Below are 24798 nucleotides of genomic sequence, written 5' to 3' on the forward strand. Positions count from 1 at the left end.
TAATTCATATGTATAATGATTTAATATCTTTATTCAGTAAAATTTGATGAAATTATAAAAATAACTTAAAGAATTGACAAATTTTCACATAATAAATATGACAAAAATGGGCAGCAAGGAGCAAATTTAACAAATCTTCACCTCTAAAATTAAAGGTTTTTGTAATGCTACCCGTCAATTAATTCTTAGACACAGCTGCAATCATACCTCAAAACTCAACTCTAAAAATTACCTAAATGAAATTTCCTTTCTAAATACTAACCAGAGAATTTTCTGTTTCCTCATCCTCATCCTCCTCTTTGCCATCTTCAACTTCTTCTGTTACTTCAGCCTTTGCCTCTGCAATCAATTCTCGAACTGGTTTGTTGGAATCAACTGTCACAAAGGGATGCTGTTTGATCATTAAAAAGAGCATACTCAGTAACAACTGAAATGCTTGTGAAGTAAATTTCAAATATATAAAACACATTGTTATGTGGCAAAAATATAAACATATAAGTAGGAAAAATACAAACAACTTCAGATGATATTACATCTGGGAAAAGAAGGAGGGGGAGGGAATTGAGCAGGATAAGGGCTGCCTGCAACTGTATCTGTACCTTTTTTTAAGAATCTGAAAGAAATATGTCAAAAATGATAACATATTACATCTGGGTAGTAGGTATATATACTTTTCTGTATGTCTGAAAACTTCATAACCTAAAATCTAAATTAAAATTTAAAGCAAGTTTCAAGTACATTACTAGTTTTATAAAGTAACAATATGTTTACAATATGTTTGTTAGAACGTAACAATATGTATAAAGCCTCAATAAAAGATTTACAAAAAGCTTTAAAGTTCTGTTCAAAGTATCTACCTCATACACTGTTGGTGGGACTGTAAATTGGTACAGCCACTAGGGAGAACAGTATGCAGGTTCCTTGAAAATCTAAAAATAGAGCTACCATATGACCCAGCAATCCCACTCCTAGGCATGTATCTGGAGAAAACCGTAATTTGAAAGGATGCATTCTCTCCGATGTTCACTGCAGCACTATTTACAACAGCCAGGACATGGAAGCAACCTAAGTGTCCATTGACAGAGGAATGGATAAAGAAGATGTGGTACATATATAAAATGGAATATTACTCAGCCATAAAAAGGAATGAAATAGTGCCATTTGCAGAGTCATGGATGGACCTAGAGATTGTCATACAGAGTGAAGTAAGTTAGAAAAACAAATATCATATAATACCACTTATATGTGGGATCTAGGAAAATGGTACAGATGAACAAAGTCACAGATGTAGAGAACAAACTTATGGTTACTGAGGTGGGGGAGGGGGCGTAGGACGAACTGGGAGACTGGGATTGACATATATACACTACTATGCATAAAATAGATAACTAATGAGAACCTACTGTTTAGCACAGGAACTCTACTCAATGATCTGTGGTGACCTAAATGGGAAGGAAATCTAAAAAAGAGTGGATACATGTATACGTATAACTGATTCACTTGTTGTACAGCAGAAACTAATACAACATTGTAAAGCAACTATACTCCAATAAAAATTAATAATAAGTGTCTATAAACATCTGTTTTTTGACATAGTTCTAATATTCTTAAGAGTAAGAAGATATTTTATTCACCTCTGTACACTCAACACTTGGTGTTTGTCACAGATTAAGGCCTTCAAATGGGGGGGCTAGTGAAATAATAAGAGAAAGTGTGTTCCAAGAATAGTTGTACAGAGAAAGGAAATTTTTCCTGCTTCTCCCCCCAGATAAATAGATCAACCTAAGAAACTATAATGGAGGAGTTGTACTCAATCTAACAGTAACTGCCTCAAGACTTGTCATTCTATTTCTCTACCTATACTATTATTGACAAAATTTTATTTCAAATATTACAAACAAGTCCTGCTATAAAACAAAATTATCCAATCACTTTAACACCATTTTTTAAAAGTTAGCAATATTTACTGAACATTTACCCTCACTGTAAGGGACATTAAAAAAAATTTAATTAGCTCATGGCCCCTGCCACCAAGGTGCTTGTTTTCTAGTAACTGGAGAGACAAAATGTAAGTAACTGACAAAGTGGAAATAACTAAACAAAATGAAAAAAACACAATTAAACAATCAAAAAAGCATACGAGAAATTTAAAAGCTAAATAAATGCCCTTTAGTAACAGCAGCAAATGTTTCTAAAGCAAATGTTAACTACTACAATGAATCTTGAGTGAGTTTGCACAGGGAAACTCAAGTGGAAAGAGGGCACACTGAAGGAATCTGAAACTGTATTCTTCTTAAAGAGATGTTACAACAATTATATGGTTTGCCATTGTCTTACTACTCTTATCTTACCTGCAGTAGCTGAGATGTAGTCCACCTGGAATCCACGTTCTTTTCCAAGCATTTCTTTAGAAAGTCCTTAAAATTTGAAGACCTTCAAAATAAAATTTTAATAATGACATTCTATTTTTCTTGTTATTGAAATCAAAACTCTGAGAAATTATGGTTAAGTTCCATTATGTATGTAATAGTATTAATTCAACATAAGAAAACTAGTTATGAAATATTTCATAAGTCATTTATCTATAAATACAAGTTACATATATGTAAATAGATTCACAGTTTAAGTCATTGAGATGCAGCCATATATCCATAAGTATGCTAAAAATCACAAAAATTCTTCCATTATATTAAACTCCACAAATACAGATCAATCACATCTATGCCTCACTTTCTCATAGTACAGAAAATATCTCTTTCATGTAGAACTCAAATCACTGGTATTTTTTAATTTATGGGGAAAGTTAGTTACAGGAGTTTATATGGTCCTTAAGTCTTGAAAATACACCAAAAATCAGTTTTCTACTTCATACAATCTTTGTACCATGTACCTAAATTTAAATACCCTTGGAAAGTCGGAAGAATAAAGCATCAAATTTTGCTTCTTAAAAAAAATTGTTTAGGAATACTTTACCATTTTGATGGCTGTGCTAATGTAGGGGGCTCAGATTTTGCTATTTTTAGCAGCACTCGCATTGGATTTAATTCATGATGAGGTGGTTCTATCTCAGCCATTTCTATTAAAGTGATACCCAGGGACCAAACATCAGCTTTGTAGTCATAGGGTCTGTCCTTAGATGTTTCACACATGACTACCTCAGGAGCCATCCTATGAAGACAGAGAACTGAAAATTAAGATGTTTAACTGAAGAGCAGTGATCACAAACCACGTGAAAGATAGACAGTATAATTGATTATGTGGACAAAATTAATGAGTAATAATAACTGTTGACATAACTAACGCTGCAAATTCATAAAACTGAATACATACCAATAGGGTGTGCCGATAAAGGAATCTCTCCTTTGAATTGTCCTTGTGTTTTTAGCTGATACTCCAAAATCCGCTTGAAATAATCATACAAAAGTATTAATGATAGATTTTAAGCAAAGAACACTATATTGAACATAAGGGAAAAGTATATCAAGTCTTTAATAAGGCCACTGTTATTAAAGGGCAAGCAAAATAGAAAGAGAAATAACTTCCCTATCATCCTAATTTTGACCACCCTCTTTCTACCATACCCCCACCCCCCAAAAAAAAACTGCCAAAGAAAAGATTCCATCATTAATACACTTGATACCACCATCCTTACACATCTTCAGATCACAAATACTCCAGAATTGAAAAAAAAATAGTAACTTTAAAATAGATCAGTCTATCCACTTCACCAAAATAAATGCCAACTAGTGTTATATGTTACAATTAAATTAAGGGACATTTTTTCTATAGTGTGAAAAACAGAAATTATACCAAAGCAGCCTTTATGACAGCATATGTCTTGCTAACTTCCTCATAAAATTATACCACTAAGAAAAAAATTAGGAATGATGCTTTCTAATTTAAATTATAGGGCACAGCAACATTATAGCTTTATCGGTTGTTAACTCCTTTTCAGCTTAGAGTTCAATCATTAATAGCAATATAAAATTGCTATTGTTGCATAAATTACCTCATGCCATATACATTTAACTTTTAAAGTTTCATTTGACATGCCACAATTCTCAAAACTGAATACCAAAAATCCTGTATTTAGTATTCATGCCCCAAGGCCTGGCACAGAATATACACACAATAAATGTCAGCTACTGTTATTAATCATATGTGTAATTTTAACCTTCGTGATACTTTGGCAGTAGAACTCTTAAAACTCATGAAATCCTGCCCTATATTCTAATTATTTATGTCTATTATATAGTTCTTTCTTTTCTTTTTTTGACCATGTAGTTCTCCTGCTTAAAACATCTTGGCAGCTACCTATTGCCTGTAGAATGATGTTTAAGCTTCTTAATATGGTGTATGAAGTCTTTTGTTACACTAGATATTTCATTAATGTTTTATAATTAAATTAATAAATGAATTTGCCAATAGAACATACTATACTTGGAAGACATATCTGCAGAAAATGCAACATAAATAGATGTATTCAGGACTCTCCATCCCTATTACCCCCCTACTTCCTCAACTTATAACTTGCCATGTTTCCACAGGACGGGATTGAGATCACAATATGAAATTCCTGCCAGAAGAGGTTTTCTACTCAGGTAGAATCAGCTCAGTACGTATTCCAGTGTGTTCCTAGAACCTACTGATGGTCTATTCTTTTTAACTTTTTTCCCCTCAGAACATGACTGGGAAAGGAGGTCGAGAAACAGGCCTAAACCACTAAGGTCCACTGTCAACATTCATACCTCTTGAAGCACTCTTATGAGCAGGAGGTAAACTAAGGAGGGACAAGAAGGCATCTTCATGTTTGTGCAAAGGGGAAAACTAAGGCCATTATGTGCTTTACAGTTCTACTTATAATGATATGGCATATATATGTTAAAATAGCATTTTATATACTTATTTCCATTTGTAACAATGTGATCTGACAAGATCATTAAAATTTGATTATTGTAATGTATATATGGTTCTTGAGGATAGTATGGTTCTATATGCATCTGTGTACACTTAATACGATGTCACAGAATTGGAAGGTTCTCTGTATTTATGAATTAATGAAACAAAGTGCAACTACTTTAAATGTCAACCAACTCAAAACTATTTTGGCATTCCTAAATCTTCAAAAATATACTTATTTTTAATGGCATGCATTATTTTACACAAAAGTATATTCCTGTATTCAAATAAGATTTTAGTACACTTACAGAAAAACATGCACTAAAAAAGATCAAAATTATATTTCAAAACGAGCTACAAAACTAAAAAATGATGACATAAAAGAGTAACAGAAGTCAGAATTTTAAAACTCATAAATGAGGTGACAGAACTCAAGGGAAAATTAGAAATAAAAAACAATTTTAGAAACAAAGGCTAAAGTAGGAGGAATGCAAAAGCAAATAAACACAACAAACTCACATCCATTACCACTTCACACCCATTAAGATAGTTATCATCAAAAATACAGAAAATAACAAATGCTGGCAAGGAGGTGGAGCAACTGGAACTCTTGTGCATTGTTGTGGAAACATAAACTGGTGCAACCGCTGTGGAAAATGGTACGGTAGTTCCTCAAAAAATTAAACAGAGAATTACCATATGATCCAGCGATTCCACTTCTGGGTATATACCCAAAAGAACTGAAAGCGGGGACTCAAATAGATATTGTACACCCATGTTCATAGCAGCATTATTCACAAAAGCCAAAAGGTGGAAGCAACCAAAGTGTCCATCAATGGATGAATTGATAAATAAAATATGGTGTATACATATAACAGAATATTATTCAGCCTTAAAAAGGAACAAAATTAACACATGCTACACCATGGATGAACCTTAAAGATATTATGCTAAGTAAAATAAGCCAGTCACAGAAGGACCAGTATTGCAGGATTCCATTTATATGGGGTACGTAGAGTAGTCAAATTCACAGAGACAGAAAGGAGAATGGTTGCCAGGGGCTGGGGGAAGGAGGAAATGGGGACTTAAGTGTTTTAGTGTGTACAGAGTTTCAGTTGAGGAAGATGAAAAGGTTCTGGAGAGGGGTGGTGGTGTTGGCTGCACGACAGTGTGAATGCGCTGCATGTTACGGAACTGTGCACTTAAACATGGTTAGGACGGTGAATTTTAAGTATATTTTGCCACAATGAATAAAAATGAAGAAAGATAAAAAGGACCTGAGAGAAAGTTATAACTACTGATGATTGTCAAGCCCAACAAAAAAATAATAAAAGTCTCTAAAAGGAGAAAGTCAGTGTAAGGGAACAGAATAAATACTTATATCTATAATTACAGAAAACCTTCCTGGGGGGCGGGGGGTGAGCGGGAAACAAAAAAACAACACTTAGAAAAGTTTAGTCAAAGTATAGTCCTTAAAAAAAAAAGTCTTTGGCATCTAGGCAAAAAGAGCACATGACTTACACGAGAAAGAAAATCAGATTCTCATCAGACTTTTCAATAACACTTTATGTCAGAAGAAAACAGAGGAACATATTTTAGATATTCAAGGAAAGAAATGTGAACCAAGGATTTTCTATCCAGCAAAACTGACCTTCAAAGTATAAAGGGTGGAAGTGTTACCATTATATAAGAACTCAGAGAGCCCTTTCAGAGAAATCTACCAGAGAATGAACTTCAGACAACCAACACAACCAAAGAGACATGAACAAGAGCGGTGGTGAGCGCTGAATATAGAAATGAAGGTTAAAATGAGTAATTACAGAATACTCCAAATCTATCATCAATGTTCTTGAGAAGCAAGATTCTCAGGATAGAATAAAAGTGATACAGATGTAATACAGAAGGGGCTAAGAGAAGGAAAAAAAAAAAAAAGGCTTTATCCTGAATTTGAATAGGACATATGTAGGAACTCATGAGAGCCTAGCTCTGTCCTTTGGAAAGGCCTAGAATGAAGGCAAATCCAGAAACTATAAGCATGTCTAACACTCAGATTGTGGTCTTGAAATACCATGTCCTACTAAAACTTCTTCTTCAGGGCTTCCTGAAGAAATGGCTAATTACAGGTCTGAGGCAGGAAATGTAAAAGATGAGCCTGAAACATCTCAACCTAACAGACAGCAAGGAATCTACCAAAGATTAGTAGAGTCATGTCAAAAAGATTAACAAGCCAGCTTGAAGAAACTCCCACTGACCAAGATGGTACAACGTGAGCTTTAATAAGGATAAAAATTGTAATAGATTTGAAACCTATAAAATAAAATTAAATTCATGAATTAATAATGCCATTTAAAAAAATACTGGCCACAAACTAAGGATGAGAGAGAACCAATTCATTGTCTTTAAAGCTAAATAAATAAAAGGAAAGAATCAAGCATTTTTCCCGTCCTGTCTATATGAACTATACTCCTGAATAACCAAACAGTTGAAGGGAAGTGTCTTTTTATATAAGTATTCCTAATTTTATAATGATGATAAATGAAAATAATGAAATAACTGATGAATAGTTACACCAAAATTATTATCAAAAATAATAAATGAAAACAAAATGATATAATTCATTTTTCCACTCCAATCAAAGAACGGATCCAGGCATTAAACATCAACAGCTGCTAACATCAAAAAAAAGATCAAAAAGCCGGTATTACATGCCTCCCAATGAAAGAACACAAAACCACCTATAGTCTTGCCAAAAAAGTCAAACTTGAGACTGATGAGGCTTTTGGATTCATCTGCAAATTGAGGGAAATACAGAGAGGAACTTACTAAAGTCATCAGGAGTACACAGTCAGCAAAATGCAAGATGAGAGAAACTCTACAGGTCCAACAGCCTAGGTCCTATACATCAGTGTTTCTCAACCTTTTTTTTATCTCTCTCCTAAGGAGCCTTTTTAGACATTTTTTCCGAATCCTCCCTCCCCCCCATGAAATTTTAATGCCACAGATATACTGTATATCTGTTTGTGTATATCTATGGGCCTTTGGAGGGTCACAACCATGGTAACACTAAAATTTTTTGTCCCCAAAGAACCAACTTTCTTTGAGAAAGCATGCCATGAGAATGCATGCCATAGATAAAATGTAAAGAGAAAAAAGGAATGGCAGGGCGGTGGCAGGCAACCTATAAATTAAAAGAGACTTAGAAGAAAAATCAGGTTTTAAATATGGGTAAGTCTAAACTCTAAAGTCTAGACATGAACATTGGGTGACAGAGCCATAAAGAAACACAAGGAAGTGATTACTATAAAAGTCAGGATATAGATTACCTGTGGAGAAGGGAGGGACAGTGTGATTGAGAGCGGGCACATGAAACAGCTGCTAGGGTGCCTGACATAGTTCTAGTTCTTTTTTTCGTTGAGGCATGCGGGATCTTTCGCTGCGGCGCGCGGCCTCTTTGTTGAGGCTCGCAGGCTTCTCTCTAGTTGTGGCGTGTGTGGGTTTTTTCTCTCTAGTTATGGTTCTCAGGCTCCAGAGAGTGTGGACTCTGTAGTTTGCAGCACTTGGGCTTAGCTGCCCCGCGGCATGTGGGATCTTAGTTCCCCGACCAGGGGGGATTGAACCCGCGTACCCTGCATTGCAAGGTGGATTCTTTACCACTGGACCACCAGGGAAGTCCCATTCTATTTCTTTATCTAGGTGGTGGTTACAAAGCTATTGTGTACAAAGCTACAAGTCAATAAACTACACAACTGTTAGTGTGGTTTTCTGTATCTGTATCCATTTCTTAATAAAAAGGTTAAAATTTAGTAGTATATCAAATTATACCTGTTTAGATGTCATGACAAAGTGAAGTGAAATGACTATGATCACTGGTATCAGCATGGCCTTTGAATATATTTTGTTTTTAATATACTTCCCAAATACCCAAATTTAGACTTCATCACCAGATTTTTTTTTAATTCATATCTTGGGGATACTTACTTCTATTTGTATGCGTATATATGAAATTCATTAATTCCCATCTAAAATCTACATCTACTCCTTATGAAATTATCCTTTATTCCCTCAGTGTAAAAAACAAAATTAAAAATTCTAGTCCTTACACTTACTTTAGGCATCTTTTTCAGACTTAAGGTTAGTTACTTTGTTAGTTTAGCCAAGATACCATATCTACAAAATAGAATATAAAACTAAACATGGAAAAAGAAAACCACTAGATATGAGTCTTGGAAATGAAGATAAAACTAAGTTAGTGGTTTTACATACTATGGCATTTTCTAAATGTATTATATTTACAAGTATTAAGTCTACATACAAATAATTAGCCAGTCTTTTAAAAGTGTGCCATTTAAAAAATAAAAATCCATCCTTTCTTACTTTTTAAAGAGTCTTTATATGAGGTGCCTATACTTAGGAATTCTGGGAGTTAATGAATAATTATGTATCCAAGGAAATTTTGTTTTGTTTTTTTGTCCACACTGCATGGTGTATGGGATCTTAGTTCCCTGACCAGGAACTAAACCCGGGCCCTCAGCAGTGAAAGTGCTGAGTCCTCACCACTGGACCTCCAGGGAATTCCCTCCTAGGAAGTATCTTAAAAATTAACACTGAGGAGATACGGGGATATATGTCTATGTATAGCTGATTCACTTTGTTATAAAGCAGAAACTAACACACCATTGTAAAGCAATTATACTCCAATAAAGATGTTTAAAATAAATAAATAAATAAATAAAAGCATACAGGAATTGAAAGACCTGTACTCTGAAAACTATTCAACACTGTTGAAAGATATTAAAGCAGACCTAAATAAATGGGGGAAAAAATTAACACCGAGTAATTCTCCATGTTTCACATATTTGAATATAATTCTCCATGTTTCACATATTTGACTCATAACAAAACAATATTAAGTTAAGACATACGGGGGAAATCTCAAAGCACAAATTCAAATGTTTTATATAAAGGAATAAACTTACCCAACTTAATATCTCCATCTAAGGTAAAAAGAATGTTTCCAGCCTTTAGATCTCTGTGGATGATTTTATTATCATGTAAGTAGTTCAATGCCTCTAAAGTCTGCTTACAAACTACTTGTATTTGGGACTCAGTTAATGGTCTCTCAAGCTCTACAAGGAAAAAAGTAAACAAATCTGCACTTTTGTACAGTGAAAGCATATCAGCAGGCTATATAACTTTACCATCACTGTCAAAGATCATACACAATGAACTGATTTTTAAAAAACTATACACAAAACTTTCTTCACATATTATACTCAATGTTTAATTTTAGAATTTTATTACAATTATCCAAGAATATAAAAATAATTAGGCTGATTTCTTAACTTACTGAATGTCTCTAAACAATAAGATAAATATATATGTATAAATGTTTGAAATCATTTGACTTTTTTAAAGTATAATTTAAGATATTAACATGAAGAACAAAAAACCATTTACCAAGCATCACAGCATCCACTGCTCCACCTGCACAAAATTCAATGAGGATCTGCAGGCAAATAAAAAAGCATGTGTCTAAAATGACATTGAGTTTGAGTATTTTTTCTTCAATTTAGCATAAAAGATAAAGAAATAGCTATAAAATAACCTAGGTTACAGAAACAATAGTATGCTAACAACCATAAAGATTTTCTTTGTAAAAAGAGTTACAAGTCTTAATGATATACAACTAAGAAAGCACAAAGAAAATACATTGTGGAAATATGTGCATTTTTTTAATCATCATTTTTAGTATCCCTGCTTCTGTAAAATTACCAGGTGTAGAATTTTTATTCAGGACAGTATTATATATCCATTTCATCACCACTGAAAGATTTTATACTCTCCTTTTTAAGGTAACTATTGTGAAGTAAGTGATCAAGTATATCTTTTAACTTTATTTCTAGGAATAAACCCTGAAAAGAGAAACTTTTAGTTTTTCTGAAAAATAGGGAAAAAAACATATACAAAAGCTTCAGGTCCTAGCTCAATTATCACTTCCTGGTGGATGCCTTCCCAGATCTCCCTGGTACATACCACCATGCACCTTTCTTTCTTGACCCTTATCACAGTTTTAATGTTATATTTATTATGATTCTTTGATTAATTAATGTCTATCTCTCCCACTAAACTGTCCCTCACAGTTGTCCAGCTTTTTATTTTGTAATAGTCTCAAATAAAGATCTTATCTATTTATTAAGTTGTCTAGGAATTCACTTTCATTACTATCTCTGGAAACATTCTGCTAGAACTCTGAACAACTATATTAGAAGGCACCACACTAATAATAACTATAGATTTTTTTTTAAATTACATACCTTAACAAATTGTGTAGCTTCACACTTTTTTCTCTGTATAACAACACTTTATTTTTTACAGGAGCTTGCCAATAAATTGTTTTGAAATTCATTATATCATATGAAAAATAATTTGAGAGACAGATCATTACTCATCCTAGAGATGAGTAAACAAGTCATAAAGGTTAATTGACTTATTCAAGCTCCTGCCTAGCATCATCAAAATCAAAAAATAAAGGCCTTCTGATTCCCAATCAGGTACGGCTTGTACAATCTACTCTTCTTTCATAACACTTTGTTTCTTCCTTCAAGGAGAAAAAACTAAAACTCCATTTCAAAAAGTCCTATTGATTGAATTAGCATCAGTGCAGAGCAAGTGACTGGTTATTATACTAAATATTAACATTTTACTTATATATTTATTTATGCCTAATATTTCCTAAAAATGAATAAAATTTTTACGTACAGACTTGGCCACTACATCATGCACTAAAGTTGGGCTTGATAATAAATAAGATAAATGTTGGGTTGGCCAAAAAGTTTCCGTAAGGAAAAACCTGAATGAACTTTTTGGCAAACCCAATATTTAACATTTCTAGTAAGCATTTTATAATTTATTACATGATTTATCAGAAGTTTAGTATAAGAAATTATAAACAATTGCAAAGAAAACAAAAGAAACTTTAAAACATTTTAAGTAAATGCTTAAATTTAAATCAAGACACTTAAATTTAAACAAGACACTTCAAACTAACACAACATTGTAAATCAACTATACTTCAATTAAAAAAGAAAAAATAAAATTTTTAAAGTGCTGGGGAAAAAAAAGACTTCAAAGAAAGAAAGAAGTTCCAACTGGGAAAAAAAATTAATTAAAATCAAGAAAGGCATCTAATTTCATTATTTAGGAAATTTAATATTCTTAACCAAGTTTCTACATTTGAGTCCAATGTCAAACAATCATGAAATTCAGTACAATCTGAAATACACATCAAAACATCTGTTGAAGCTAAGGATAATTATGTTGTTAATGACCCTCTCACCAGCAGGTCAATTCTCATTCAAGTAGCATAAGTGACTAAAAAGAAGAGGTAGTACATAAAATAGGCCTACACAACTTATAAACCTCTTTAGGACAATTAACTCATTTTGGTTATTCCTACAGATTAACAGAAAATACTTACCCAAAGATTGTTCTCATAATAGAAGGCATCTAGAAGCTTGACTATATTAGGGTGATCACAAGATGCTAATATATCAATTTCAACCATGTAATCTTCAAGTTCTTCTTCAGATTTGGTGTCAATCACCTTTGCAGCAGCTAAAACATTGGTCTCTTTATTCTGGGCCTAAAAGCAAAAGTATCAGAAGTTCACGCTTATAACGCATACTTGCTTTTTAAATATTATTTTTTTTAATAAACTTTATTTTTTAGAGTAGTTTTAAGCTCCCAGCAAATCTGAGCAGAAAGTACACAGAGTTCCCATGTACTCTCCTCCCTACACATGCACAGCCTCCCTCGCTATCAACATTCTGCACCACAGTGGTACATTTGTTACAACTGATGAACCTATATTGACACATCATTATTACCAAAAGTCCACTGTTTACATTAGGATTAACTCCTGGTATGTGCTCTACGGGTCTGGACAAATGTATGATATGTATCCACCATTATAATATCATACACAACAGTTTCACTGCCCTAAAAATCTCTATGCGCTGCCTATTCGTCTTGCCCTTCTTCCTAACCCTTCCACTGATCTTTTTACTGTCTCCATAGTTTTGCTTTTCATACAGTATGTAGCCTTTTCAGATTGGCTTCTTTCACTTAGTAACAAGCATTTAAGACTCCTCCATGTCTTCTCATGGTTTGATACCTAATTTCGTTTTAGCACTGAATAATAGTCAATTATATAGATGTGCCAGTTTGTTTATCCATTCACCTACTGAAGACATCTTGGTTGTTTCCAAGTTTTATCAATCATGAATAAGGCTGCTATAAACATCTGTGTGCAGGTTTTTGTGTGGACATTAAGTTTTCAACCCCTTTGAGTAAGTACCAAGGAGCAGAATTACTGGATTATATGGTAAGGGTATGTATAGTTTTGCAAGATACTGCCAAACTGTCTTCTAAAGTGGCTATACTACCCAACAGCAATGAATGAGAGTTCCTGTTGCTCCACACCCCTGCCAACATTTGGTGTTGTTGGTGTAGATTTTTGTCATTCTAATACGTGTGTAGTGGTATCTCCTTGTTTTAACTTGCAACTCCCTAATGACATATGATATTGAGCATCTTTTCATATGCTTATTGGCCATCTGAATATCTTCTTCAGTGAAGTGTCCAAATCTTCTGGTCATTTTTTTTTTTTTTTTTTTTTTTTTTCGGTACGCGGGCCTCTCACTGTTGTGGCCTCTCCCATTGCGGAGCACAGGCTCCAGACGCACAGGTTCAGCGACCATGGCTCACAGGCCTAGCCGCTCCGCGGCATGTGGGATCTTCCTGGACTGGGGCACGAACCCGTGTCCCCTGCATCGGCAGGCGGACTCTCAACCACTGCGCCACAAGGGAAGCCCTTCTGGTCATTTTTTAATCAGACTGTAGGTTTTCTAATTGTTGAGGTTTAAGAATTCTTAATATATTTTGAATAACGGTCTTTTATCAGATAGATATTTTGCCAACATTTTCTCCAAGTGGCTTGCCTTCTCATTCTCTTGACATACTTATTTTTTAAAGATAGCCTAAACATAAATATTAACTGATGCATGCTATCGCAGGCTCTATGGGGTCAGACTGGTAGGGCTCAAATCCTGATTCTGCCACTTGTTAACTATGTTGCTTGGGCAACTTACAAACTCCCTTTCTTAGTTTTAGCTTCCTCATCAATAAAGCATACTTACATCTCACGAGTTTGTGAGGATTAAGATAATAAATATTTGCCAAGTGAAAAAAATACATATAAACATTTAATACAATGCCTGCCATACACAGTAAAAAAGATTCAAACATGTTATCTGGAATTATTACTATTATTATTTAATCCTCAAAATGACCCCATGATATATTAGCATCCCTACTTTTAAGGAGGATAAATAAATTTAGAGACATTAAAAGGCTTCCCCGAGGTCATGTAGAGCTAGTAAGAGGTTGAATCAGGATTCAAATCCAGGTTGTTTCCAAAGCCCTTTCTTTATTTTAATCATTACCCTTTCCAGTTTCCCTATACTTCCATCAGTTTAAGTATTTTTCATTGTTTTTAGTACTTTAACTTTTCCATTTTTTCTTTAATTGAATAACTTCTCACCTCCATTTATTAGAAATGAAAGGTTTCCAAATATGTAGTAGAAGCCAAGATCATTTTTTTAAAATTAGGAATCAAATCTTAAAATACTAATGAGGTTTTTAAAAGACATTTCAATATTATATATGTTATCATCACTTCAGTAAATCACCTTAAAAGAAAAAATAGCAAACTTTCAAAAGCTAGTAATAAGTGTTTTAATAAACAAATAAATGTCCAAATCCCATTTTTAATAATTTATAAGGAGATAATTTTACAAAAAAAAATGCATGCACAAAACATTCATCAAAGCACTGTTTACAATAAAGAAAACTTAATCAGCCTAAATGTCCATTAACGGGAATCTACTTAAATCATTCAGTATGCTTCTACAATGGAAAATTATGCAACCATTAAAAATATTTGACTAACCAATTAATATTTCTTAAGATGGGACAAAAGCCACAACATATCACTGAATGGAAAAAAAGTAACTTACTAAACACAAAAGGTATGCAGTTTTACAAAAACTACACATCCATTTTCACACAGGGATAGCTACATAGAAATATCTGGAAAGACATCATCAGTGGGGATGGCAGAGTTTCACGTGCTTTTGACTTTTTCTATATTTTTCATATTGTTTACATTTTTAAATGGACATGTATTATTTTTACAGAGAAATAAGATACAAAAAAATCAGTCTACGGGATATTTCTTAGGGATCTATTATCTAACCTTTGAGATGATGATGAAAGAATAAATAAACCAGGTATCAGCCTATATATAGGAATTATCCTAAGTAGATTTTGCTACATTTCACTTCCTTAGGTAGAAAGAATAAACAAACCAGGTATTAGCCTATATATGGGAATTCTCCTAATTAGATTTTGCTACATTTTACTTCCTTAGGTAGAGATAAAAATTAATACTAATTACTAAGAAAGTAACCCTAATGTTTAGGGTTCAAAGAATATGTATGGATAAAAAGATAACTTTATCAGTCATAACTACCACTCTAGAATAATATGCTAATCTACCGTATTTTATCAAATCTACAAAGCCTTTTAAGATGTGCCATTATCTTATATTCCACTAAGGAAGCAAAACTGCCAGGCACTTTATCATTTAGAATTTTCACATTATTCCTTTTTAAGAGCTCTTCGGGATAAATATAGACAAAAATTGTTAGCGTATATTATTCTTGTGCATACGTGAAAAATTAAACATTTCTTCACACTTAACTCCTGAGTCACTTTTTCACTCAGAATTATCTAATGTCTGTGTTTTTCCACACAATATCATTCTCTAGCCATGAAAAGCTTTGGTGATACATCACAACTGTCATCTGGCGAATAACAATACTAAGGCGTCAATCAATAAATTGGGACATATCCCAATTTGAGAGATGTTTAAAAGTTAAAAGTCTATCCTAGGGGCTTCCCTGGTGGCGCAGTGGTTGAGAGTCCACCTGCCGATGCAGGGGACACGGGTTCGTGCCCCAGTCCGGGAAGATCCCACATGCCGCGGAGCGGCTAAGCCCGTGAGCCATGGTCGCTGAGCCTGCGTGTCCGGAGCCTGTGCTCCGCAATGGGAGAGGCCACAACAGTGAGAGGCCCGCGTAATGCAAAAAAAAAAAAAAAAAAAGTCTATCATTAACTGGTGAAATATGGCATTAAGTTTATCTCTCTAAGAAAGACACTATAGTTGAAAAAGTAATAAATAGAACTCGCCCTCCCTCAAGTCAGGAAATAAGCCAGTGAGAAATAAGCCCTTCTCTCACCATTTTAACATAACACTTTGGGAAGAAAGAGCACAGGGGAACGGTCCTTCAAGAGGAACACTATAAAATACGAGCCCTGGTAAGAGACCAAGGATATTGTGAGTAGAGTTAAAAGTCATCCTGCTTCTGCATGCCTCTACCAATGTCCTGGAAGATTTTAAAGATGTGTATTTTACTTGCGAATAGAATGGCATGAAAGGGGAAAAATAATTAATACTAGATAATCTCTAAAGTTCTTTGTAGTAACAAATTTCATTATTCCATGCCCTGGGTATACTGATTAAACCAACAATAATACCATTTGGTTAAATACAAATAATAAATAAAATTTACATTAGAAAATATAGTGCTTCTTACATTACTGTTTGAAAATAACTTGATTACTCATCAGGATATGATTCCAGAGAACTCTAAAAATCAAAACTGAAATAAATTGCTGTTAAGTGTGTAAAACTATCAACAAACATAATGCAAATAAAGTGTTAAAAAGAAACAGTCTCGGGACTTCCCTGGTGGCTCAGTGGTTAAGAATCCGCCTGCCAGTGCAGGGGACACGGGTTCGAGCCCTGGTCCAGGAAGATCCCACATGCCACGGAGCAACTAAGCCTGTGCGCCACAACTACTGAGCCCGTGCTCTAGAGCCCACGAGCCACAACTACTGAAGCCTGGTGTCTAGAGCCCGTGCTCCACAACAAGAGAAGCCACAGCAATGAGAAGCCCGCACACCTCAACGAAGAGTAGTCCCCGCTCACCACAACTAGAGAAAGCCCGTGCACAGCAACGAAGACCCAATGCAGCCAAAAATGAATAAATAAATAAATTCATTTAAAAAAAAAAGAAAGTCTCATCTACTACCTAAAAGCATGAAAATTCTTCACATAAAGACGTAATTATAACTAAACAAGTGTTAATAAAAAACAAGAATGAAATAACAAATACTCAGATATTAATTTAAAGGAGACATAACTTCAATAGATAAACAGTTTTCAGAGATCAGTCGTGATCACTTAAAAATCACTATGTTTTTATCTTCACGAATCACAGGAGCCAAGGAAAGAGACTGGAATGACTAAAACTCAGAAACCTGGAGGAAAGATTCTGCAGAGCTGTAACTGAGCTCCCTGAGGAGAGAGTGCTGCTCTGCTCAGCAGCCTCTGGTGGCTCTGAACTTGGAAGAGGATCTCGTGGGACTAGGGTACCTTTTGAAGAAGAGGGGACTAGCCAACTGGAGCTGGTGTTAGTAAGGGTTGTGATGAGGCTAGCTCTGTGAGTGTTGGAAAAACTACAAACTGAATTCAGGACTGCTGTTGCTGGAGTGAAGACCTTCCACTAGGATGATGGTCAAAGTAACAGGAAAGCAGACAGGGAGCCCACAGGAAACAAAGAGAAAGGCGTAGGTTCTTTCTTCCTCCTCCTCCTTGCAGCCTCCCTCTAGTGCTCCATACTTCTGAAACCTAAAAGTGAGCAGCTGGCAAGTCAGAAATGTGATTTGCAAAATCTTAGAACTGCATCACAAAGTAGAGCTACAGAAGGGGGTGTCTGGAGCTGAAAGACACGAATTTAATAAGTGGCATAATCCTTCTAAAACAGATGAGGATTATAGATGGGAGAACTAAGACACAGAGTAGTATTAAATATTTGGTTATGCAGAATCTAAAAAGAAATGATACAAATGAACTTATTTACAAAACAGAAACAAACTCATACTGGGAAGGATGGGGAGAAGGGATAGTCACAGAGTTTGGGATCAACATGTACGTGCATGTACCAGGCCCCAGGTTCATTCCCCGGCACCTCCAGCTGTTAGTTGGCTTTCAGCAAGCCCCTTAAAGGCAGACTGAGCTATTCTTGGGGCTTCCCTGGTGGCGCAGTGGTTAAGAATCCGCCTGCCAATGCAGGGGACATGGGTTCGAGCCCTGGTCCAGGAAGATCCCACATGCCGCAGAGCAACTAAGCCCGGCACAACTACTGAGCCTGTGCTCTAGGGCCCATGCTCAGCAACGAGAAGCTGCTGCAATGCGAAGCCTGCACACCGCAACGAAGAGTAGCCCCCACTCTCCTCAACTAGAGAAAAGCCTGCGCACAGCAACAAAGACCCAATGCAGACAAAAATAAAATAAATAAAACTTTAAAAAAGGTCTATGCATTTAAAAATAAAGAAATAAAATAGATAACCAACAAGGACCTACTGTATAGCACAGAGAACTCTGCTCAATGTTATGTCGCAGCCTGGATGGGAGGGGAGTTTGGGGGAGAAGAGATGCATGTATATGTATAGTTGAGTCCCTTTGCTGTGCACCTGAAGCTATCACAACATTGTTAATCAGCTATACTCCAACATAAAATAAAAAGTTAAAAAAATTAAAAATAAATAGTGGTTAATAAACATTCAAAGTTCCAAAGAGCAGTTAAGTGAGGGAAAAAAAAAAAGAATAGCACTAGAGAAAGCAGATAGTTTTAGATTGTTTAGCTATTGTTGCTACCTGTTTTACATTATATGCTAATTCTGGTGATCTTCTCAGAGCCCTGATAAGATTTTGCTAGGAATGAGTGTGAATATCAAATAAGAATAAAATTACTCAACATCACTTGGCAAAGATATACAGTTGCTTTCCATTATTTGTGCTAGTTATGTTCTATATAGGTCACTACAAACCCTGAATTAGTGAATACTGAAGCACTGCTCCTAAAAGAAATACACACACACACCCCTCCTCATGTAGATTATAATCTTCAATCTCAAAAACAACTCATTCTGGTAGATTCTATTTTCTTTGTTTTACAAAAGAGAAAATGAGGTTCAAAAGTGTTAGGTGGCTGCCCCAATTAACAGGTGCCAGAGCTGGGATTCAAACCCCACCCAACTGGTCCCAAGGCAGGAGCTTCTTGCACTTCTGTCTGCATCCTTTGGAAACCTCTGTATGAGAGCTGAGACCAGAAGACATAGCATCACTTAGTTCAATCTCAGCATGTAATGTGCGGGTCTAGGGACTCACATTTTACATAGCTTTGCACACGTACACAAATGACTGTGAAAGTAATGCATGTATAGATTTGGGGACTACAAACAGATTTTAGCAAGTAGACAAATTCACAAATACAGAAGCCGCAAATAATGAGGATCAACTATACATACTCTTCCCATAACATCTGGAAAATATTACAGAAATCCTTTTTAAAAAAGCATTTTCCGGGGAATTTCCTGGCGGTCCAGTGGTTAGGACTCTGCGCTTCCACTGCAGGGGCCATGAGTTCATCCCTGACCAGGGAGCTAAGATCCCACATGCCGCCTGGCATGGCCAAATAAATAAATAAATAAATAAATAAATTTTTAAAAGAGTTTTCATGTCATTTCCTGAATTCTGCAAAAGAGAAAGGAATATACTCTATATTCTCTTTATATTCCCAAACACTATTTTATTTATATTGTTCTGGTTATTTATTGAAAACTGAGTTATTGTCAGTCAAGATACCAACAGCAAAATGTCAGTAATAAGTTAATGTTGGCTAAATCTGCAGTTTCCAAAATGTTTTACCAATTCTCAGATCACACAGTTTTCCCACTTATTTCAAGGACTTGCTGACTCGGAGCAGCCTGAATAAACTGAAACATTATTGACAATTGTGTGAAAGATAAGCTGTGGAAATTTGCACAGGCTGCACAGTTGAACAGATGAAAAAGTGAGAACACGAAAAGACAATTTCAAAAAAATATTTAAAAATACGACAAAGATGTACTACTTCTGGACATTAATTCAAGAAAAATAAAGGCTTTTAAATGATAAGGCAGGTCATTGCCACACAAACATTCTTTTTTTTTTTTTTTTTTTGTGGTATGTGGGCCTCTCACTGTTGTGGCCTCTCCCGTTGCGGAGCACAGGCTCCAGACGCGCAGGCTCAACGGCCATGGCTCACAGGCCCAGCCGCTCCGCGGCATGTGGGATCTTCCCAGACCGGGGCACGAACCCGCGTCCCCTGCATCGGCAGGCGGACTCTCAACCACTGCGCCACCAGGGAAGCCCGACACACAAACATTCTTAACGTTAAATTATAGAAGGGCCAAAACATGCTGTTGTCAAGGTAAGTTATTCAACACAAATACGAAGATTTTTACAAATAAGGAGAAAAGAAAAGCCAGCACGTTAAAGCTACTTTTGCAATCCAAAGTTTCAGTTACCTCTTTTAAAACATAAATGTATACATGCTAGGAATTTGGACTTCATGTGGTATTGAGTACAAAACATAATGCGGTATTTAACAAACACCAAATAACTTTAGTAATAGTATAGAAGTAGTTGCCTACTCTGAAAGGAGACTTTCTTTCTCCTTTCACAGAAAAAGAGAAAGAGAAAAATGATGACTATATAGAGGGCGGAAAAAAATGTGAAAAGGAGAACTGTTAAGTGAAATAAAGCAATGTGCAGAAGAGTATTTTAAAATATGACCCCTTACTTTTTTATTTTGAAAAATTCAAACCTACAGAGGAGTGAACAGTGAACACCCATACACCCCTCACCCAGAGTCACCAATTAACATTTTGTTATATTTGCTTTTCTCACTCTCACATACACACACACAAGATCCACACACATATATTTTACATATATATGTAAAAGATACATATGTATATACTAACACACACATATATGCATTTCTTTTTTACTATGCCACTTGCAAAGTAAGCTGCACTTCACACATAACCACAATATAATTAACATACCCAAAGAATTTAACATTGATACAATATCTAATATATACTGCATATTCAAATTTCTCAAATATCTAAAAAAAAATCCTTTATTGCTTACATTTTTAAAAGTTCAAACCATGGATTTGTCTGACTGTTTCCTCATTATCAGATTCAGGTTAGATATCTTTAACAAAAATACTACATTAGGTGATTATACAGTTCCCACTGAATTACATCAGAAAATACAGTTCCTCCTGTTACTGTTGATTAACCCCAGGTTTGATCACTTAATTAAGATGGTATCCATCAGCTCTCTCTACCAAAAAGGTACATTTACGGGGTGATACTTACTTACGATACTTACGGGGTGAAACCATGTTCCTCCACAGCCTTCCACACAATGATTTTTTAGCATCCATCAATAATTTTTGCCTGAATTATTATAGTGTGGTTGCAAAATAGTGGTTTTTCTAATTTTATCAATCTTTATATATTAACTAACTAGCATTCCTCTATTAGGCTACTATTTTGTTGATATTTTTGTTGCTCAAAACTAACCAGTATTCTTTGGGCATGTCCCCATTTATTTTTGAGCATATCTTTGCTTTCTGGTCCAAGATATCCAGGCTCCTTTGGGAAAAAATGAGTAGTGGGGAGGCTTTTACTTTTCAATTTTATCACTTTTGTACTTCTCTAGCCCAGACCTGGATTAGACTTTTCAAAGAGCCCTGGTTCCTTTTAGTAGGGAATGGTATTTAGAAACCAAGAGCTAGGAGTACTAGTTACCATTACTTCTAGGCCTTGTCAGTGGAAAACAGGAATATGTATATATGTAGTGTGTGTGAGTGTGTGTGTGTCTGTGTGTGTCTGTGTGTTGGGGGCATGAGTGCATGTGTTATCACGAGTTCAAACTAAAACCTCCAGTTCAAAAATCAACGTCGCAGCGTTCTTCCTTACATTTCAAGCTTATAACCCCTTTCTCCAAGTTACAACCCTAGTTCCTAAAACAGCACTATATTAATTTGCTCTATCCTATAGTACATACAAAGTATTTTCAGAATTATAACATTAGTATCACTACTAGTAACAAACCTATTTAATAAAGTTCAAGCATTCTTTGCTGTTCTTTTTATCCTTTAAATATATCCCACTAGTCAGAGCACTCTATTCAAAAATCATTTGGGACTTCCCTGGTGGCGCAGTGGTTAAGAATCCGCCTGCCAATGCAGGGGATACGGGTTCGAGCCCTCGTCCGGGAAGATCCCACGTGCCACAGAGCAACTAAGCCCATGCACCACAACTACTGAGCCTGCGCTCTAGAGCCCACGAGCCACAACTATTGAGCCTGTGTGCCACAACTAAGCCCGCGCACCTAGAGCCCATACTCCACAACAAGATAAGCCACCACAATGAGAAGCCCGTGTACTGCAACGAAGACGCAACACAGCCAAAAATAAATTAATTAATTTAAAACATCATTTGAAGCACTTTTCCAGTATGATTATGCTATCAATCTGATAGGCAGTTAAGTTCACCTGTATATACTAACGTGCATCTGTCGATACATTTTCAGTTTTACAAAGAAACATTTGTATATATGCCCATACAGGCATAAAATTTTACCTGAAAAGGTACACAGATATTATTATAGTGGTTAAATTCAGGAAAAAAGACTGGCGGGGAAGGCTTTCATTTTTCAATTTTATCATTTTTTGTACTCTTCAAGTTTCTAACCACATGAGTATACCCTTGAGTTCTTTTAAATTAACAGGTTATCTAAAAGGTAGAATTATTTTTATATATTCTTCTTTATACTTTGCTATATTTTCAAAATAATAGTATTTACATTTCTAGAAATAGAGGAAATATATTTTTGGTTTTTTTAAGGTAGAATAGAGCGTCATGTCAATCCACAGAAAAAAATTATATTCCAGATGAATTAAAACTAAAATTCTTCATAACTGAACTATTAAGAAGTTTAGAAGAAAATATAGATAAATATTTATCTAATTTCTGGGTAGGGAAGGCTTTTCTAAGCATGAAAGTGAAGGGAAAAAAGCAAAGTAACACAATGACAGATTTTGTAGAATAAAGAACATTATATGTCTTTATATCAAAAAAGCAGCATAAACTAAAGTAACTAAAATAACTGCACCATTATTATAAAGTGCTCATTTTCAAAGTACATAAAAAGTACTTTCAAATCAACAAGAAAACAACTCTATTAGAATATGAATAATTCAATTAATTTTTAAATGGCAATCTCTTTAAAAATGAGAGAAATGGAAAATGAAATAAACAGATACTCTTTTTGTCTAGTGAAAAAGCAAATACTTTTTTAAAAGGATAAAAACTAACATTGAAAAAGGTCAAGGAACAAAGGCACAGAAATAGACCATTGTTGGGTTGTTTAAATAGGTGTAACCCATGTATATATACTTAAGTACACAGAAAAATATCTAGACACATATACATGAAACTGGTGATGGGGAGTTCCCTGGTGGTCCAGAGGACAGGATTCAGTGTTTTTACTGCTGTGGCCTGGGTTCAATTCCTGATCAGAGAACTGAGATCCCACAAGCTGCGCAGCACAGCCAAAAAAAACCCCCAAAAACAAAACAAACAGAAAAAGAAACCGATGATAATAGTTACATTTATGGAGAGAAGAGAAGGAACAATAATTAGAGTAATGGTCAAAGAAACCAACTTTAATCTCTAATAAGTTAATTTTCCCAATAAATAGAACTTCTTTAATTATGTATTGGATTGGCCAAAAAGTTCATTCAGGTTTTTCCATAACATCTTACAATATAATTAAAAATTAATTTAAAAATAAATTTATAAACCTTTCTAGAGTAATTTCAAAGTAAACATTAATAAATGATCATGTATTTTACCCTAACAATTCTACTTCTAGGAATTTATCCTAAAGAAATAGGAAATTCATAGCAATATACCATGTGTATATTGACATTCGACATATGATGGAGGCATTGCAAAGCAATACGGAAAGGGTGGTCTTTTCAGTAAATTGTGTTGAGACAACTGGGTATCTACATAGAAAAAATGAAACTGGACCCCTACTTCACACTATAGACAAAAACCAACATCAGTTTAATTATAGACCTAATGTATAGGAAGAAGGCAACACCACAAAACTTTAAGACCATAACATAGGAGGACATCTTCATCACCCTGGATAAGGAAATTTTAAGACAAAAAGCACTAAGTATAAAAAGTTAATAAATTGAACTACATTAAAATCTGAAATGTCTATACAAAAGAAGGATATCATAAAGAGAAAGAAAAGACAAATTACAAAGCAAGAGAAAATAATGTGCATCATATATAACTTGAGAGGATTAGTTTCCGGAATATATAGACTCCCATAAATCAATGAGAAAAAGAAAAAGAACCCAAAAGACTTTAACAAGCACTTCAGGGAAGAAGAAATCCAAATGGCCAATAAGTCTATAAAAAGGAACTCAACCTCATTAGTAATCAGACAAAGAAAACCCCAGCAGGAACAGGAATTGACTGTAAATGGGCACAAGGGAACTTCAGGTGGTCAAAAGAGGATTCTAAAGCTAGATTGTAGTGATGGTTGCAAAACTGTACAAAGTTATTAAAACTCATCAAGTTATAAACAAAAAATAGGTGAATTCTGAGTTATATAAATTATACCTCAATACAGCTATTTTTTAAAATGGGCAAACAAACAGGAAATTTCACAAAAAAGAAAATACCCAAATATCCGATAGGCACATGATAGGCACATGACTCAATTTTTTTAGTCATAAGGAAAATGTAAATAAAACCACTTCACACTCACCAGAATGGCTAACATAA

The 24798-nt window shown here is 34.8% G+C and overlaps 1 protein-coding gene across 1 annotated transcript in view; it reads right to left on the minus strand.

Moving 5' to 3' along the window:
- The window catches only part of SLK (STE20 like kinase), a 56683-nt gene that overhangs the window by 26045 nt on the left and 5840 nt on the right, over nt 1-24798 (minus strand). The window contains exons 2-8 of the mRNA XM_060099947.1: nt 12377-12541; nt 10357-10405; nt 9876-10025; nt 3331-3403; nt 2974-3168; nt 2352-2433; nt 263-391 (exon numbers count right to left, since the gene is read on the minus strand). Of these exons, the coding sequence (XP_059955930.1) occupies nt 263-391; nt 2352-2433; nt 2974-3168; nt 3331-3403; nt 9876-10025; nt 10357-10405; nt 12377-12541 (843 nt within the window). The remainder of the gene's footprint in view (nt 1-262; nt 392-2351; nt 2434-2973; nt 3169-3330; nt 3404-9875; nt 10026-10356; nt 10406-12376; nt 12542-24798) is intronic.

The sequence above is a fragment of the Mesoplodon densirostris genome, chromosome 1, assembly GCF_025265405.1.
Source record: "Mesoplodon densirostris isolate mMesDen1 chromosome 1, mMesDen1 primary haplotype, whole genome shotgun sequence".
In the NCBI taxonomy this organism is placed as follows: domain Eukaryota; kingdom Metazoa; phylum Chordata; class Mammalia; order Artiodactyla; family Ziphiidae; genus Mesoplodon; species Mesoplodon densirostris.